The following is a 16591-nucleotide window of genomic DNA, read 5'->3' as shown; positions in this document are numbered from 1 at the left end:
GTGATGGGGGGGGGGGGGGATACATTTTTCTCTACAAAAAAAAACTTGAAAGAATATAAATAAAAAATAAATAAATAATAAAAGACAACGTGTGTCCATATGTAAACGTGAAGGAGAATGGTAAGTGTTGGGGAAATAAGAAGTGCACACTGAAAAAGCAAGTAGGCCAAGTTTTAATGGATGTAAAACAAAGGGCGGATCCAGAATTTTAAGTAGGACGGAGTGTAACCCATATGTCGATAAAGCACAATTAACTCCCGTGTAGGAGGGGTGGGTCTAGGGGTTCTGAAGTACTACAACCCCATAATTAATCTATATTATCAAGGAGTGATCTATTCTGCTAAACTGTTGCCAAATTCTAGTCGCGTGGTAGATTAAAGGTACATATATCCGTTCAAGTTGAGGCACTGGTAAGTACGTTTCTCACTATAAATTCCAAAACCAAATAGGCCTCTTGAAGTTTTGTGATTGCCCCCAACTGGTCAGACTTTGTAATGGTAAATTCGCTGACTGTCACGACTGTCCCTTTTCTTCATATATTTTGGGTATCTGTTGGTCTGTAACATCTACAAAAATTGAACATGTATTCTTACATTTCAGATTCACTTTATGTAGTCATTGAATTATGCTTACAATTGGAACTTATATGTACCACTAAGCAAAGCAATTTCGTTACTAAATTTAGTGCACAACAATTCACTTCAATGTAAACAAATTTTCTCGATGAAATGCGCCGTACTCATGCAGTCGTCCGACAATCTGGTAACTTAATTAAGCTATCATTTATTCACTTCATTTATTGGCTTCATTTATTCACATTACAATGGTAAAACCTATTTTAACAACACAAGACAACATCCGCGACAACATGGGTATTTGTTTTTATATGATCCACGAAAATGAACAAGCTACTGAATGTATTAACTGAACCTCCTCTGTCATTACAACTGACTAGGACACTTGCTATAAAGGGACAGAAATTATTTTGGAGGAAACTGCCAGGCTTCAAGCAATCGAATTGTATTCCTCACAACCATGATAATCGGTGGTAGTCCCTCTTCAGTCAAATCTGCAGTATTTACAGCCAAGAGAAACCAAAGACGAATTTCGTGACCGTCCTTGACCTCATTGTTTGGCCTTCATCTCTTCCCGGGTTGAGATTGAGGTGAGCCGGTGCTTTGTGCCATAGTCTATGGCTAGCTTTGAGTTTGATTTGTCACTTAACGGAATTTTGACATGATAACATTGGCCAATCATGAAATGGCTATACTGTAATTTTCTGATAACTCCAGGGAAATGATGAAATCACAATATGAAACATTTATGCTATTAATTAAGGGGTGAACCCCCCTTCATAAGTACTGTTACATTCTCTTTCCGCTGTCAACACCGCAAGTGTGACGTCACACGAAATCTTCAATAAACTCTCACCGAACCTGAGAGTTAGGGAATCAACAACAGAAATGCACCGAAAAACAGAGATTCGTACCGACACGTGTTAAAATCCAAAAGAGGTAAGTCATCCTCCTCACATGTTCTCAAGCTGTAACATTTTCAGTCATTTTTTCCTATATAATGATAACTTTTAGCGCCGATGGGACAAGTGGGCTGTGAAAAACATGTCGGCTGGTACATATGATATACACTCGACACTGACACATCGTTTGAATGATCGCTTAGGCTAGTGTATCCTAACAGTGCATGATACTTTCACAGGTCTTTTCGTTCCATGGTTATTTTCCTCAACGTAGCTAGGCAAAGCCTAATGACAATGTAGTGTAGGCTCCGTGTCCGACTTGTAGTTGCAGGTGAACAGACAATATTTCAGATTTTTGAAGGGTGTGTCTGCATGATCTTTTGGCAGTAACGTTTCAACATTTGTTTAAGTTCAGGAGTGATATTCTTTTGATCTGTGTCATACGTTATTAGAAGTTAGGATAAGGCTTATCAATAATACTGCTTCAAGTTCAATTCGAGTTAAAAGGCCAACTCATAAGGCATAGCCTAACTCGTTAGTCCTATCGTTAGGCAACTCAACAATGATTGTTAAACGTAAGTTTGCATCATAATTTATCATTGTATTAATTGAAATTCTTTATTTCTACTCCACATAGTTCATTTAAGCAAGGTACAGTTCATTTACAAAGCATAGCCTACCAACTAAACTTCAAGTTTTGTAGTTTCCAAGAAATATTTAAAGAAATTTAATAAAATTACAGTTGTTGATGTTATGTAATATTGAAAGTCTTAGGAATAATTTTCCTAGAAATATCTTTCATATTTGCTGTCTTTCATTTGTGTTTATATTTCCGCAGATTAATAAGCGCATCTTTATCAACATGCAGAGCTTTAAGCACTTTGATCCCCAAAAGCTGGAGCTTTTAGAGGCCAGATTTAAGGGCAGACGAGAACAGCCGATCATCATCAAAGATGATTCCAACCAAAGCTCAGGAAGTAGAAGTTCCAATAATGATGATATTCATGATGTAAGCAATATTTAATACTTATTAAATCACTGCTGATTAAATACCAAGTTAACATTTTTGACTTTGATAAAACAATTGATTAAAATCCTCATATGGCATCTGGTGCGCAGTGGAATAGGACTCTTCTTAAGGATAATTTAAGACAGTCTTGCCAGTAAACTTGTTTGTGGCTAGGCCTTCTGTAGATGTAATTCCTATTCTTAGCAAAAACTGTTCAATGTAGACTCTTTATGCAGTAATTTTGAATACTCTTAATTCGAATAGGACAAATACTTCATTGCATTGGGGTACTTTAGGGAACAAATTTAAACATGCTTACAATGAATGCAAATGCCAGTCAATCTGTCACTCAGCACTCACCTACATTAGCAGCAAAATGTTTTATTGAAATGTCTATCATAATATTGATTTTTTAATTTTTTTTTAATCTTCCAAGGTTTCGTTAGAAATGCCAACCAAAGAACGAAAGAGAAAGAGGAAAGCACCTGACAATGACCAAACAACTCCAAGTAAGCCCAAAGTTCGGCAAAATTTGGAAAACCTATTGTGTAATTTCTTATTCTTTTCACTTTATAAAGATATCTTTTCATATTTGTAACTATTTAACCTATCATCAAAATTGTATATACAGTAATGTAACTAGAGAAGAAAGTTTGCCCAAGGAGCTTGCATCCCGTGAAAAAAGCTTGCGTCCCCATTAAACTCCAATAGCGTTTAATGTAAAACCTACTTTTACTAGTGTAGTTGTAAAGATACGATCGTATCACACCCTATAATTTGTGTTCTACACAATATATGGGGCAGATGGCAAAGTGCCTTAGCTTAGCTGATTTCCAGGACGACCTAGGCCTGCCCCTCTTTTCTTTTGGACCAAACAAAAACAGGGGCAGGGGGAGGGAAATATGAGGCAAGGACATCAGTACAAGAGACCTGTTCATATACACCTCTCTCATGTTTGGTTTTATACTTGAGAACAAATCCCACTAAAGCTATTGTTGAGAACTGCCTTAAACAAGAAATACCACTTTCCTTATGTTACCATTTGCCCGCAAATCCCACACCACCTCAACCTCCAACAGGGTCAGTTTCACGATATCCAATTGGGATCAAAATATGTTTACCCTTAAAAGTAGATGTGTTTCCCAGTCCTGAATTATTTTGTTTTCCCCCTTGCCCATAACAGACCTATGATTATAAAACAACAAGCTTTTTAGTCATTCCAATTTTTTTCTTTTCTCATTTTTCCCCCCATCAATCATGCAGCTACTGGCAGCAAGAAAATTAGTGAATATTTCAGGGTAAGTGTTGATTGTAGAGGTTAGATTGTAGAGGTTATTGTAGCTCTAGGTGGTAGCAGAGGGACTGGATAACATCCTCATTATTACTCTATCTGTATTTACAATCCAGGTTGTTCTCTTCCATTTTATTGTTGGACCCTCAATGCTCGTTGTTTTAGTGAGTAGTAGAATTTCAATGTTCAAAATGTGAAGAATGAAGTAGGCAAGAATTGGGGTAAAAAGCTTTCTGGTTGTTCCTCACGTTTTTTTTTGTCCAAATAAATTAACAAGAGGAGTATGATGAGGAAGGAGACTATGTGATTGCCAAATTTGCTGATGGGCAAACCCCATAAAGGGGAACTCTACACGACCTACGTAGAATATGAGCAAAAAGAGGTCAAGACTCCTAAAGGATTAAGTATGTGACGCGTCATTGAACTCGAATAAACTTCACGTTTGTAAACTGTTTCTCTCCTTTTGCCCTCCTTATAGCATTCTGGTGCGTCGGGAAGTCCTGGTCGTGCGTCGGTCAAGTCACCTGTCGGTGTGGTAAGACAAACCACTTATTGATTGATTGATAAAAGATGAGACACGTGGCAAATATTGAGGGAAGGGTGGGGTAGAGAGGGGGATGGAGGGTCAAAGATCATTCCACGGTTTTCCCTTAAACTTCATTGTTCTTTATCAATTTTGAGAGGAAGATGTCATTGTAAGATAAGCAACCGCTTATGTGGAATGCCACTCAACTTAGAGATTGGAAAGACTTCTCCCACCGCCCGGTATCAGACCAAAATGGAACATGGGTAATATCTGTAAAATACTTCTTGGTGGGATAGGTCACCCACTCGCCCCTGGACTGTTATTTCCTAAAATATTGATACATTTTGACAGACTTGTATTTATTTGTACAATCCTGACTACTGGCTTATTTTGGTAGGTGTCTACAGTTTGAGCAATTACAGAACATTTTGCAATGGTCCAGGGATAATTCTCATTCCAAGTTTAAAAGCGTTGCTATTCTGCATCTATCAGGTAAAATTGTACTACACATTTATGACGAGGAATCCAAGCCGCTGGGCCTTCTGGTCTCTTTTTATCTAATTTTTTGTTTTTCCCCTTTTGCGATCGGTTCTACAGTTTCCAATATCACCGGGCGGAAATAGTATGGATTCAAATTTTAGCCATCCATCTACGCCGCACAAAGGGAGGACAGAAGTCACATCAAAAGCATCTCAGGTAAGACATCAAATCACGATAAAAAAAATTTAAAAATTCTGAAAAAGGCGGCAGGCAGGTTCTAACGATATTTGCAAGAATGGGAAGAACAAAGACCAACATGGTAGTCCAAATTGTTCTGTTAATGCAGGATAAAATCGATACAGTCATTGATCATGCCCATTCTAAGGCTTATTAAGATACCACAGTTGTAATGTCAAACCTACAGGGAATGCATGATGTTCAATTTTTGTTTCATTATGTCCTTTTTTCTTCTCTCGTTTTAGACGGAGATTTCCCTGGCTGAACTGAAGCAGCTGGAGAACAGAGCGACGAGCGATATCCGAGAAAAAGAAAGCACAATAGAATCCTTGAGCATGGTAAAGTAGAACCCTGCTGGTTTTTCTATGTTTTTCTCTTTGTGTTGCGCCGCCAGTACACAAGGAATAAAGTATCCCAGTATCGCACCATAAAAATGCTATGCAAAACGGGACAAATTTGCCGGACAAGCGCAGAGATGTTCAAAAGACTTCCAAACTGCTACACAAAATTTCAACACTAAATTATCCCCTGGTACAGTTTTGCACTTATGACATTGCCAGAAGATGGATTAGTTCTCTTTTGATAATATTAAAACAGTTGACGTTGATCCAGTGAGATAAAGATATTGGGTGGAGAGCGTTGTCTTAGTTTTATTGTAGATATGCTAGTAGGGTTAGAAGTTGGTACAAAAAGGGAGAGGGGAATGGGAGGGAATTGACTGGAAATAGTTAGAGAGAAAGAGAGGAAAGGATAGTTGTATCAAGTTATTTGAATTTAGTCTGAGGGCTCTTTCAATAACCACATTAAATACAAATGTATTGGGTATAATAAAAGAGGCCCTTTTGTTTCCTGTGTTTCTGTAATCGTTGTCTTTGTGCAACAACTTAACTATATTAAACTGGTTTGTGTTTTTGAATACTTGTTTCACTGCGAAAACTTTGATTGAAAGTCAGAACTAAAAAACTGAAAATATTGGTAGAGACCCCCTAAATCGTACCCGTCAGCCTTTTTCAAACCAGCGATGATTCATGAGTTTATCCTCCAATCTGTTCCGCAGACCAATATAGAGTTCCAGAAACAATTAGAATCGGCACAAAAGGTCACGGAAAAGCTGAAAGAGCAGACGGCTAAGAGTACGGAGATGACTAAGAACTTGCTGATTGACAAAGTAAGTATCCTACCAAAGTTTATTCGAAAGAAATTTAGATGAAAATATGCGGATTTTTTTTCCGGTGATCAAAATGTGCTATTTGATCAAGTAAATACGTTGCTTTAATTTTTTTTTTTTAAAACTTTTCTAGTCAGCTTTCTGTCTTTTCTTCTTCTTAAGGCTGTTATAGAACGCAAAGAAGCCAGGAGGCGGTGTATGGAGAACAGGTTACGATTGGGGCAATTTGCAACGCAAAGGCAAGGAGCTCAATTCGTAGAGACGTGGAGTGATGGATATGCCTTTACTGACCTCATGAAGTGAGTGGACCAAGTTGGTTTTGAAGTTATCAGGAATATGTTTTATATTTACACGTTTGTGTTGCATACATCTTAGTGGGCCCGAGGAAAGTGTGTTTTGAACCGATTTGATGATCCTTCAAGTAATGACAGTGATGAGGGTTTCTTTCCATATTCATGATTATGCATTGAGTGTTCAATTAATCATATTCATGATTATTCATTGAGTGTACAATTAATGAATCATATTCACAATTATGCATTGAGTGTACAATTAATGAATCATATTCATGAATATGCATTGAGTGTACAACTAATGAATCATATTCACTATTATGCATTGAGTGTTCAATTAATGAATCATATTCATGATTATGTATTGAGTGTACAATTAATGAATCATATTCACGATTATGCATTGAGTGTACAATAAATGAATCATATTCATGATTATGCATTGAGTGATCAATTAATGAATCATATTCATGAATATGCAGTGAGTGTAAAATTAATAAATCATATTCATGATTATGCATTTAGTGATCAATTAATGAATCATATTCATGAATATGCAGTGAGTGTACAATTAATGAATCATATTCACGATTATGCATTGAGTGTACAATTAATGAATCATATTCTTGATTATGCATTTAGTGTACAATTATTGAATCATATTCACGATTATGCATTGAGTGTACAATTAATGAATCATATTCATGATTATGCTTAGGATTGTTGAGACAAAGCATTCTTTAGGAGACAGATCTGTATATGTAACCATCGAGGCCTCCCGTAAAACAGACGTTAAAAATAACAAATACGACAGGCTTCAGTATTGTATGGTCTGTCGGTGCTCGCTTACGTGGTTTAGACCAATGTGCCTACATTTGCAAGTTGTGATGGATATATGCCTGATAAAATTAGTCCTAATGTTTATGCTTAATAGATTATGAATCACATCTCAGAGAGACAAAACAGCCTGTTACTTCCTTTTGACCGGGAAGGTTTCTTTTAAATTTACTCATGGCAAGAATACAGCCTTTGTTTGTTTTAACCACTTAACAAAATCATCTATTTCCAGATTGCAAGAAAAATTAGCCAAGGACAAGGAGGATCTGGAAAGAAATCGGAAACTCTTAGCGAAGAGGAAACCGACGACAGTGAACATTAATTCCAAACCAAACAAGAAGGCTTCCATGTCCAACGGCCCGGACGACGGCTTCGCTAAACCGGCTAGGGCAGAGGACAACTCCCTCACTCCCACAGAATATTACGAAAGAGACGAAATCTTCAAGTTGAGGCTAGTGGCTTTGAAAAAGGTAAGACCCTCTGAGGTGATACCTCGTGGGGAAGTGAAAAATCCGGTTGGGTTAGGTGGGCTGTAGCCAGATATGGGGGGGGGGGAGTCACCCAGGCCTCCTCTCCTCTCCCACCCAGAACAAGCAACCAGAGATGTTCCTGTATAACTCATATCACTATTTACCCATATGTACTCAAGTGAGGGACAGGATGAGTGAGTTGCGAGGGATCGGTGACGATTGACAACGCATCCGTATTCTATCATTTCCTTTTTTAGGAGGAAGCCGATCTCCAGGCAGAGCTCCAGAAGCTTGAGAGAGATCGTAACGTCCACATACGTGAGTTGAAGCGTATTCAGAGTGAGGACCAGTCACAGTTCAAGGATTATCCAGTCTTGTCGGGGCGATATCTGTTACTACAGCTGATTGGCAAGGGTGGCTTTAGTGAAGTGCATAAGGTAAATTCAAAATCCATCTAATCACCGATTCATTCGTCCGTTCTTGACATATATTTTGTATATCCCGTAGGATGTGAATGATGGTTATCCAGGGCAAATTTTTTAAGGTTTGTTTTCTGATTGTCCTTCGGACAACCACCCGGGTCTTACGTTTTAAAAAAAACAGCGAAGTTGGTTGTCAGAGGTAGCAAAATAACAAAGAATGACCGATATGTACACTGCAAGAGAGATGTGTAGGTTTTTGTAAATAGAACACAAAGCCAATGCTTGGTAATATGCCAGTTTGGGTGGATCATAGGCCAAACTGTTTTGTTTAAATATATTTCAGTACCTTTACAGTGGTGGAGGGTGACGCCTATTATACACCATTGTACCAATAGGTTAGTATTTAGTTACAATGCGATCCGATATTGAATGTGAACAATTATTCATATGCCGGTCGACCCAATCAGCTGATTTTGGTCGTCTCGGATCACCATGGGAACAATTAAAAATTTGCCTCCTTATCGATTTTGACAAGTGAGTGTTTGCATGCTTTGCATGCAGGGATCTATCAGGTGTAAGTTTTCAATATATAATAATAATAATAAATGAGACTTATATGGCACCAAATCAGTAGACAAAAGTCACTGCTCAAGGCACTTTACAAAGAAAGCAGATTAATTTACAAAAGAACAAGTGAAAAAGATGGGTCCTAAGTAGAATTTTGAATGTAGAAAGTTTAGAGCATGTTTGATAAGAGCCAGAGTATTCAAAGCTTCTGTAACCATAGGTCTTCAAGCGGGGGTTTAGGAACAGTTAAATACAGTTTGTTGGACGAACAAAGTGTGCGAGTTGGAATATATGGCAAGAGAAGTTGTGACAGGTACACAGGCTGTTCCAGATGATGAGCACAAAAGGTGAGAAGAAGAAGTAGTTTATACTGAATTCTGTAGCTGATAGGGGAGCCAGTGAATCATTGTTGTATGGTAATGTTTTTTCTCTTCAGGGATTTGATGTTAAGGAACAGAGGTACATGGCCTGTAAGATCCATCAACTTTCAAAAGAATGGAAAGAGGACAAGAAAGCCAATTACATCAAGTAAGCTTACGATCAGTAAAGGACTCAAAAGTAAAAAACTCGGTTCAGTGAAAAACGAGCATGATTAACGCCTGCGGTATAAATTGAACCTAACGAGGCACCGTCACAACAACAACAACAACGGAAAACTTGTAAAAAGCACTGCAAGAAGTGACCATTAAGTGGAGGACCTAGTTCAGACTTAAACCTTTACTGGCAGCAAATTTTAGAAAGGCCTCATAGAAAGGCCTCAAAGGCAGCAAAGTTAGCAATGGCTGATAAACTTGTATCGTGGTATAGCACCAAGTGACCAATGATAAGCTTTCTTTCATAATTAAACATAATTAAAAGTACTTTTTGCAAAAATGACATTATTGTCAAAATTTGATTTCTCTCTCACCTAAACGGTATGTGCATCGCCAGGTGTTAGAAAACAAACATTTAAAGGCAGCAAAATGTAGTGAGTTGTCATAGTTATGTAGAAAATATCATCTTTACAAAACGTATAATAATTATTCTGTATGGAAGAAAGCAGTCCAAAACAGAATTTGTTCCTGGGTTGTATCCTTTACTACAGACAAATATCTTTATTTCATCTTTATAAGTATCTTGTGCTGCTTATACCAGTGTGTCACCTTCTTCTGCTAATAACATCCATTGCTGACTATAATATTTTCAATCTTTTGTTTTTTTCCCGCCCTTTACAGACACGCTCTTAGAGAATATGAAATTCATAAAAGTTTGGACCACTGCAGGGTTATCAAATTATTTGATGTATTTGAAATAGATTCCAACTCGTAAGTATAAATTTCACCTTCAAATGCAGTGGCTTCGTCTAATGAAGCTGCTATTGTTTTATGTGAAATTTGATGATGGGAGCCCCTACCAGTTTAGCTTGCACTAGTTCCTCATTGTACCATTGAAAGCTGTTAATCTAACGCAGTTAGTTGGTTTTTATGTTTTGTGTGTGGGTGTGTGTGTGATGCCTGCTGTACTAAGATGTCTCAAGAAGGGAAAGTTGGATTGATCTCATACTTTGGTTGTGGATCCCACATATTTGAATAAACGATGCCTATTGTTTAAGTGCAGGTCAAAGGTCAGCAGGAGTCAGAATGTCAAAACTTTGTAAAGACCAATATCTAAAGCATGGACAACTTTGATTGATATCTTACTTTGAATGTGGATACCATATATTGAGAAGCATAAGCCAAATGTTTGTGAGTGAATGACATAGGTCAGCAGAGGTCGAAATGTTGAAACCTTATAAACATTCAAGAGGAACAGGTTACATTTGAGTCCTGAATTAATTTGCTAATATCTGAAAGTTCCTGGTTCAACTTGGCATTACTATATTTCTGAAAAGATTAGGAGTCAAGCAATGTCTTCTCTTCTCTTTGAAAGAGGTACAAATAGTTGGTAAGTCAATGAAAACAAAGAAGTGCTGTACACCAATTTATATGCAATGTAGGCTAGTTTAGAGTAATCTGCTGGTAAAGTCTAGAAAGTGTAGGCTAAATAAAGATAGTTTGTTATAAACAGTAATAAATTATCCTGTTTTTCTCGACATGATTGCAAGCAAAGTAATAATGTGGTCTCTTTCCCTTCCACAGATTCTGTACGGTCTTAGATTATTGTCCAGGTAATGACTTGGACTTTTACCTAAAGCAACACAAGACCATAGCAGAGAGGGAAGCCAAGTCCATCATAGCCCAGGTCGTTCACGCTCTCAAATACCTCAACGAGAGAAAACCACCCATTATCCATTATGACCTCAAACCGGGTAAGAACTGTGTACACAGTGCGAAGTATTACTGATTCTGTACTTCTCAAGATCTTAGAAACCAACGTGTGTCTTATCTGAGGTTTCCATGCTCTGTAAACCATGGAAATGCAGCTTTTAAAAGAGTCTAAAACTGATCGTACCAAAACGAGAAAGATACCCTGTTTACTAAGGACAGAAAATGTGGCAAAATGAGTGAAGGCTTACGGCAAAACCCAGAGGAGTATGTAGAGTATGTATAGTATATCAATTTGTAGAGTATGTAGTATGTATAGTATAACATATGTAGAGTATGTAATGTGTAGAGTATGTAGTATGTATAGTATAACATATGTAGAGTGTAGTATGTATAGTATTTCATATGTAGTATTATGTAGAGTATGTAGTATGTAGAGTATGTAGTCTGAACAGTATGTAGTATGTATTTTTATGTAGAGTATGTAGTATGTATAGTATATCATATCATATGTAGTGTGTAGAGTATGTAGTATATAGAGTATGAAGTATGTAGAGTATGTAGTATGTTGAGTATGTAGAATATTATTTAGAGTATGTAGTTTGTAGAGTATTTAGTTTGTACAGTATGTATTAGGCAGAGTATGTAGTGTAGAATATGCAGTGTGTAGAGTATGTAGTACGTAGAGTATACAGAGTATGAAATATGTTGTATTATGTAGAGTATGTAGTATGTAGAGTATGTATTGTAGAGTATATATGTAGAATGTAGAATATTATGTAGAGTATGTAGTTTGTAGAGTATGTAATATGTAGTATTATGTAGTATGTGGAGTATGCAGCTGCTTACCAATAGATAGATGATTTATTCAGCCACATGCATAAAAATACAATGGAAATTGTTCAAAACACAAGAGCTCTAAAACAGACATGAAATTGAAACACATAACGATGAAACACATATAAAAAGTGATATTGCATGAGTAATAAATACCGGTAGGCTATCGACAATGGTATAAAAACATTGCGATAAAAGTGTCGATGTAAAAAGTACGAATAATGAGAAATATGTACGGCATGAACCATAAAATGTATACTTGTACGATAAACAGAGGGCTACTTCATATAAAACAGAATTCAGAACAAATAAGACATGAGATACAGGGAGTGATAAACAATGTACTTCAGGATCTGATATCTAACCTCATCTAACCTTTCATCCACAGGTAACATCCTTCTCATGACTGGGCATGTTAGCGGGGAAATCAAGCTGACAGATTTTGGCCTGTCAAAGATCATGGACGATGATCATTTCAATTCCTCAGAGGGAGGCATGGATCTTACATCACAAGGGGCTGGAACTTACTGGTCAGTATTAATAGTATGCGTGTTGTTAATATGGCATTTAAGTTAATAAATAAAAGTATTAAGATTTTGGGCAAGCAGTGATGTGAGTGAATCATTTTCTTTTTCTATACAGAAAGGTGAGGGAAAAGTGTTGAAGATACCCGGGGGTGGGGGGGGGGGAGGGGAGGACAGAGGGGGAGGGGAGGATGGAGGGGGGAAATGAGGAGGGGTAATTATGCGGTTATACCATGCTCATCTTTTACCCCCTTAAAATGGTCCCTGTTCTGTCCACCCAGGTATTTGCCACCAGAGTGCTTTGTAGTTGGTAAGGATCCTCCGAAAATCTCCTCCAAGGTGGACGTTTGGTCTGTAGGCATTATATTCTATCAGTGTTTATATGGAAAGAAGGTAAGTCAAAAAATGTCATTATCATTAATCTCCCCCATTCCATGTCACGTCTCCATGTCAAGAGAAGAAAATGGGGCTAGGAATTTGGATCTTACTTTAGCGGTATTTGCATGGACGGGTTGCCAAATAATGTTAGCATGGTTCAAACGCTCTGCAGCAGCTGGGTTACGTTTGTAATTGGTCAACTGCTTCACAGACGTATCAGAATTTTTCAGACAATATTGTAGTCAAAGGTGGTGGGATTGTTACCACACACAGATATTTTATAGCTCAAGAAAACACCAATTAGCCTTGTAGGACTGCAGTCAGTCCAAAAAGCAGGGTTGTTTTCTTAGAGCAGATCTAATTTTATTCTGAAATCGTGAGTAGTCTATGCCATTGTGATTAACTGGTTGCAGCTAAATTTAGTATCTACTTAAAGAAATAGGATTGGAACAGGTTGAAGTAGATGAATGGTTCTGTCATTTCGGTGATGAAATGTTAATGATGTGTCCCCGAAACACGATAACTTGAAAATCTTTAGAATTCCTTTTCGCCTTTCTCTGAGTGTTTTTGGATATGTTCTCATAAAATGAAAGAATTATTGATCCACCTGGCTTGATATACATGAAATATGCGTCAATTTATTTTTTGGACATTTTAGCTTCTCTCCTTAGTCCCTACTTTGATTTGATTTGAATTTTATTTTGCACACAGCCATTTGGTCACAACCTTTCTCAAGCCAGTATATTGGAGCAAAACACTATACTAAAAGCCACAGATGTGCAGTTTCCTCCTAAACCTGTGGTCAGCAATGAGGCTAAGGTACAGTATAGAAATTTGGTATAACCCCCATCTTCCTCTCAACTCTTTCCCCCTCCATCCCAACCCATCCCCCCACCCCACCAACCTCAGTTTGATAAGTACATATTCCAAGTGCCTAAGACATGAAAGGTAGCCATGGATAATGGCTGTAGGTCACAGCAAATAGCAGTGGCTTCAGTGATCCCATATTTGACAACAGTCACCCTAATTTCAGTAAAATTTGCCCTGTTGAATGTAAGCCCTGGCCAAGGTAGCAATATCTAAGTTGAAGCTTTCATATACAGAGGAGAAGCCTGTCCCCTATGTCAATTTCTCGACTATTCCGGTGACATACGGTTTCTCCCGGAATTAAGTTCGGTCATTTTCTGATTTTTTTAAAACTTTTTCCTCACAGGAGTTCATCCGTTGTTGTTTGGTGTACAACAAGGATATCAGATGCGACGTCCTCACTCTGTCCAGGAATGCCTACCTCTCCCCGAGCAACAGGAGGGCAGCATCTAACAACAACGCCAACAGCAGCTCCTCTTCCAGCGGTGGTAACCAACTCTCCTCGGGCAACACAGGGAGCTACTTCAGCAGCCATTCACCGCTGAACACCATACCTGTGGACAACAGCTCGTAATGACAGCTGAAAATGTAGGAAGAATTGATGCTTGCTTAGCCACTTCAGGAAGTCAGCTGATCTTGAAATGTGAATTAAAATCTGGAAAGGTTCCGCAGGTCGTCAGGTGAAAGAGGTACCGTGACAGCTGCTCGCAAGGTTTCCAGTCGGTACGAGGTGAAAGAGGTACCGTGGCAGCTTGTAAGGTGTCCAGTCGGTACGATGTGAAAGAGGTACCGTGACAGCTCGCAATGTTTTCATTGGGTACGCCTTCGGAGAGACCGATTGATCTTCGGCCGTTGAAGATTCAGAGAGGGTTTCAAGCAAGATGAGGAAGAAGTTGGATTCTGCTCGGTGTCTAAGTTGAAAGACTTGCATACGTCGAAGAGCTCACATGACGATTGTGTTGATGGTGGTTGTCTGAATTGCTTTGTAGCATGTACGAGCCTAACGTTTAACTATTGGGCCATCATTGCAAGTAATCGTACAGCTGTGGGTGTGCCTTGGTCTGTATCTCCCTCCCAATTGCATTCTGGAAGTTGAATTGCCAAAAGGTAACACTTCCTTGTTTTGGTCGGGCTCAGAGGGACCAGTGTGTTCAAAGAATTATTGAGTTAAAAAGTTAAAGGAGATATGTAGACAATCAGAGACCCTGGATCAGTCAATCACTTTTGCGTGTATTACAGAGTATGACTTGCAGTGCTCTGTGACATCGTAGCCGCTACTGAATCAGACTGTAGGTCAAGGGTCATATGTAAATGTTGTACCAACTCCTAGATCCTGTAAAATGTGTATGAAGGCCCCCCCCCTCTTACTAACACATGAAGTATGTAGTTTTCTGTTGAACATACTGCACAAGTTGAAAAAAACAAAGACTCTTTTATCTTCTCTTAAGAGAATTAAAACTCATATATCATTTATGCTGTCTTAAAACTAGAAACGTAACTCTCTGCAGGTTGAAACACTTGAAAGTTTTCAGAAACTGTGGATGGTCAAATTACCAAATTTGATGCCCCAGTTACCAAAATGTTATTATAGCAGGACTAAAATGTTCGTTTGTGAGCAAACTCTCTCGAGCTTTTTCGGAGGCAACCAGATGTGGTTTTGTTTGATGAACCAGCTTTATTTAACATCGAGCGTCACACTAAATACAATGATGAGAATGCGTAGCGCAAAAGTATTCTCAAAGGTATATCCATATTATCTGTCTTGGCGGAACTTTCCAAAACCATAATCGAAATACCGTAATAAGGTATCCTGTTTTGGTATGGCACAGAGTTAATGTTAGGCAACTCTCTGATTTGTTTTGTTGACTAAACACTCTCTTTCACATCAAGCAGAACTCTCTGTCCCATAGTTTTAACAAGCCTATAAAAAACAGGACCTAAAGTTGAGAAGACACTGAAATTGCTTTGACATAACTGAATGTTCAACAGTGCCTCTCTTTTTTCTTATGCTAAAAGTGTACTTTGTAGCACTAGTGTGTAACACCACAACTGTTGGGCATCTGTTTTACAGTTAAACAAGGTTTTTTATATGATGTGGGAAGAGTGTACAAATTCTCTTGGACCAATCATTGTCTAGATGTCAGGGGTAACTCAAAGGAACAACTTGGCCCTCTTCATAGTCCCTTCAGCTCTCATAAATTGACCGTTTGGCAGCGAGCTGGGCCATTCTTTGGAACGGAGAAGCCAACTGTTTGAAAATTTTTGCTCTTATCTTCTTTTGTTTTTTTTATCTAGAAAGTTTTCATTATCGTTCTCTTTACGAGACCTTTTTTTTTTAAATCTCATATGCATAACCATGCGATTTGTAACACTCCTTTATATATGTTATTCACATCTTGGCGATTAAGGGTTGTGGGGGTGAAATAACTGAGAATGATAATTTTTTTGAGGTTTTCAGAATATTTGAATTAATTTATTCTGTAAGAAATGTATAAGGTTGATTTCACTTTCTTGGGGCCAAGTTGGTTTGAACCAAACCTTTGCATTCCTGAGTCATAATTCTCCAGTAAATCACAGTCAAGTGCTTTACAATGCGGATGGCATGTTTGGGGGGGGGGGGGGGATATTGTGTTAATAAGTTTTGAATAATTTTAAACATAACATGTTCATTCCTAACAGAACACAAAGGAAAATTCATCTTTTTATATCTGATCTAGGGGTACAGCATGTGTGTGGCTCTCCAGTGGAATTGGGGAGGGGGGGGGTGAGGGAGGGAAGAGTGGGAATAGTTTCAACTTCACTGTGGGGTGGCAGGGATCCATTATCTTCCCATACAAATATGTATCCATTGTTTCAAGTAGGTTTTCACTTTCCATTTTTCCTGCCTTCAGATGCTATCAGTTCAAAGCATGTTATTTGTACTGAAGGGGTTTGCTTGTCATGCAAATGCCTTTTTTATGTTTGG

At 38.1% G+C, this 16591-nt stretch overlaps 1 protein-coding gene across 4 annotated transcripts; it reads left to right on the top strand.

The window, feature by feature from the left end:
- Nucleotides 1-1224: 1224 nt before the first annotated feature.
- Nucleotides 1225-16585, top strand: LOC139959114 (serine/threonine-protein kinase tousled-like 2). Of its 4 annotated transcripts, none has more exons than XM_071956701.1 (18): nucleotides 1225-1514; nucleotides 2316-2486; nucleotides 2923-3034; nucleotides 3750-3784; nucleotides 4256-4312; nucleotides 4901-4999; nucleotides 5266-5358; nucleotides 6078-6188; nucleotides 6351-6487; nucleotides 7551-7788; nucleotides 8046-8225; nucleotides 9214-9305; nucleotides 9992-10081; nucleotides 10895-11064; nucleotides 12246-12387; nucleotides 12663-12774; nucleotides 13471-13578; nucleotides 13973-16585. In XM_071956701.1, the coding sequence occupies exons 2-18, from the start codon at nucleotides 2340-2342 to the stop codon at nucleotides 14198-14200; spliced, it is 2151 nt and encodes a 716-aa protein (XP_071812802.1). In that variant the 5' UTR covers nucleotides 1225-1514; nucleotides 2316-2339; the 3' UTR covers nucleotides 14201-16585. The 4 variants fall into 4 exon arrangements, with proteins under 4 accessions (XP_071812802.1, XP_071812805.1, XP_071812804.1 ...); XM_071956704.1 differs by having other exon boundaries at nucleotides 1230-1514; nucleotides 2923-2995; XM_071956703.1 differs by lacking the exon at nucleotides 1225-1514 and adding an exon at nucleotides 1605-1808.
- Nucleotides 16586-16591: the final 6 nt, after the last annotated feature.

Source organism: Apostichopus japonicus, chromosome 18 (assembly GCF_037975245.1).
Source record: "Apostichopus japonicus isolate 1M-3 chromosome 18, ASM3797524v1, whole genome shotgun sequence".
Classification (NCBI taxonomy): domain Eukaryota; kingdom Metazoa; phylum Echinodermata; class Holothuroidea; order Aspidochirotida; family Stichopodidae; genus Apostichopus; species Apostichopus japonicus.
The sequence above is the reverse complement of the archived record's forward strand: the minus strand, read 5'-3'. Positions and strand labels throughout refer to the sequence as shown.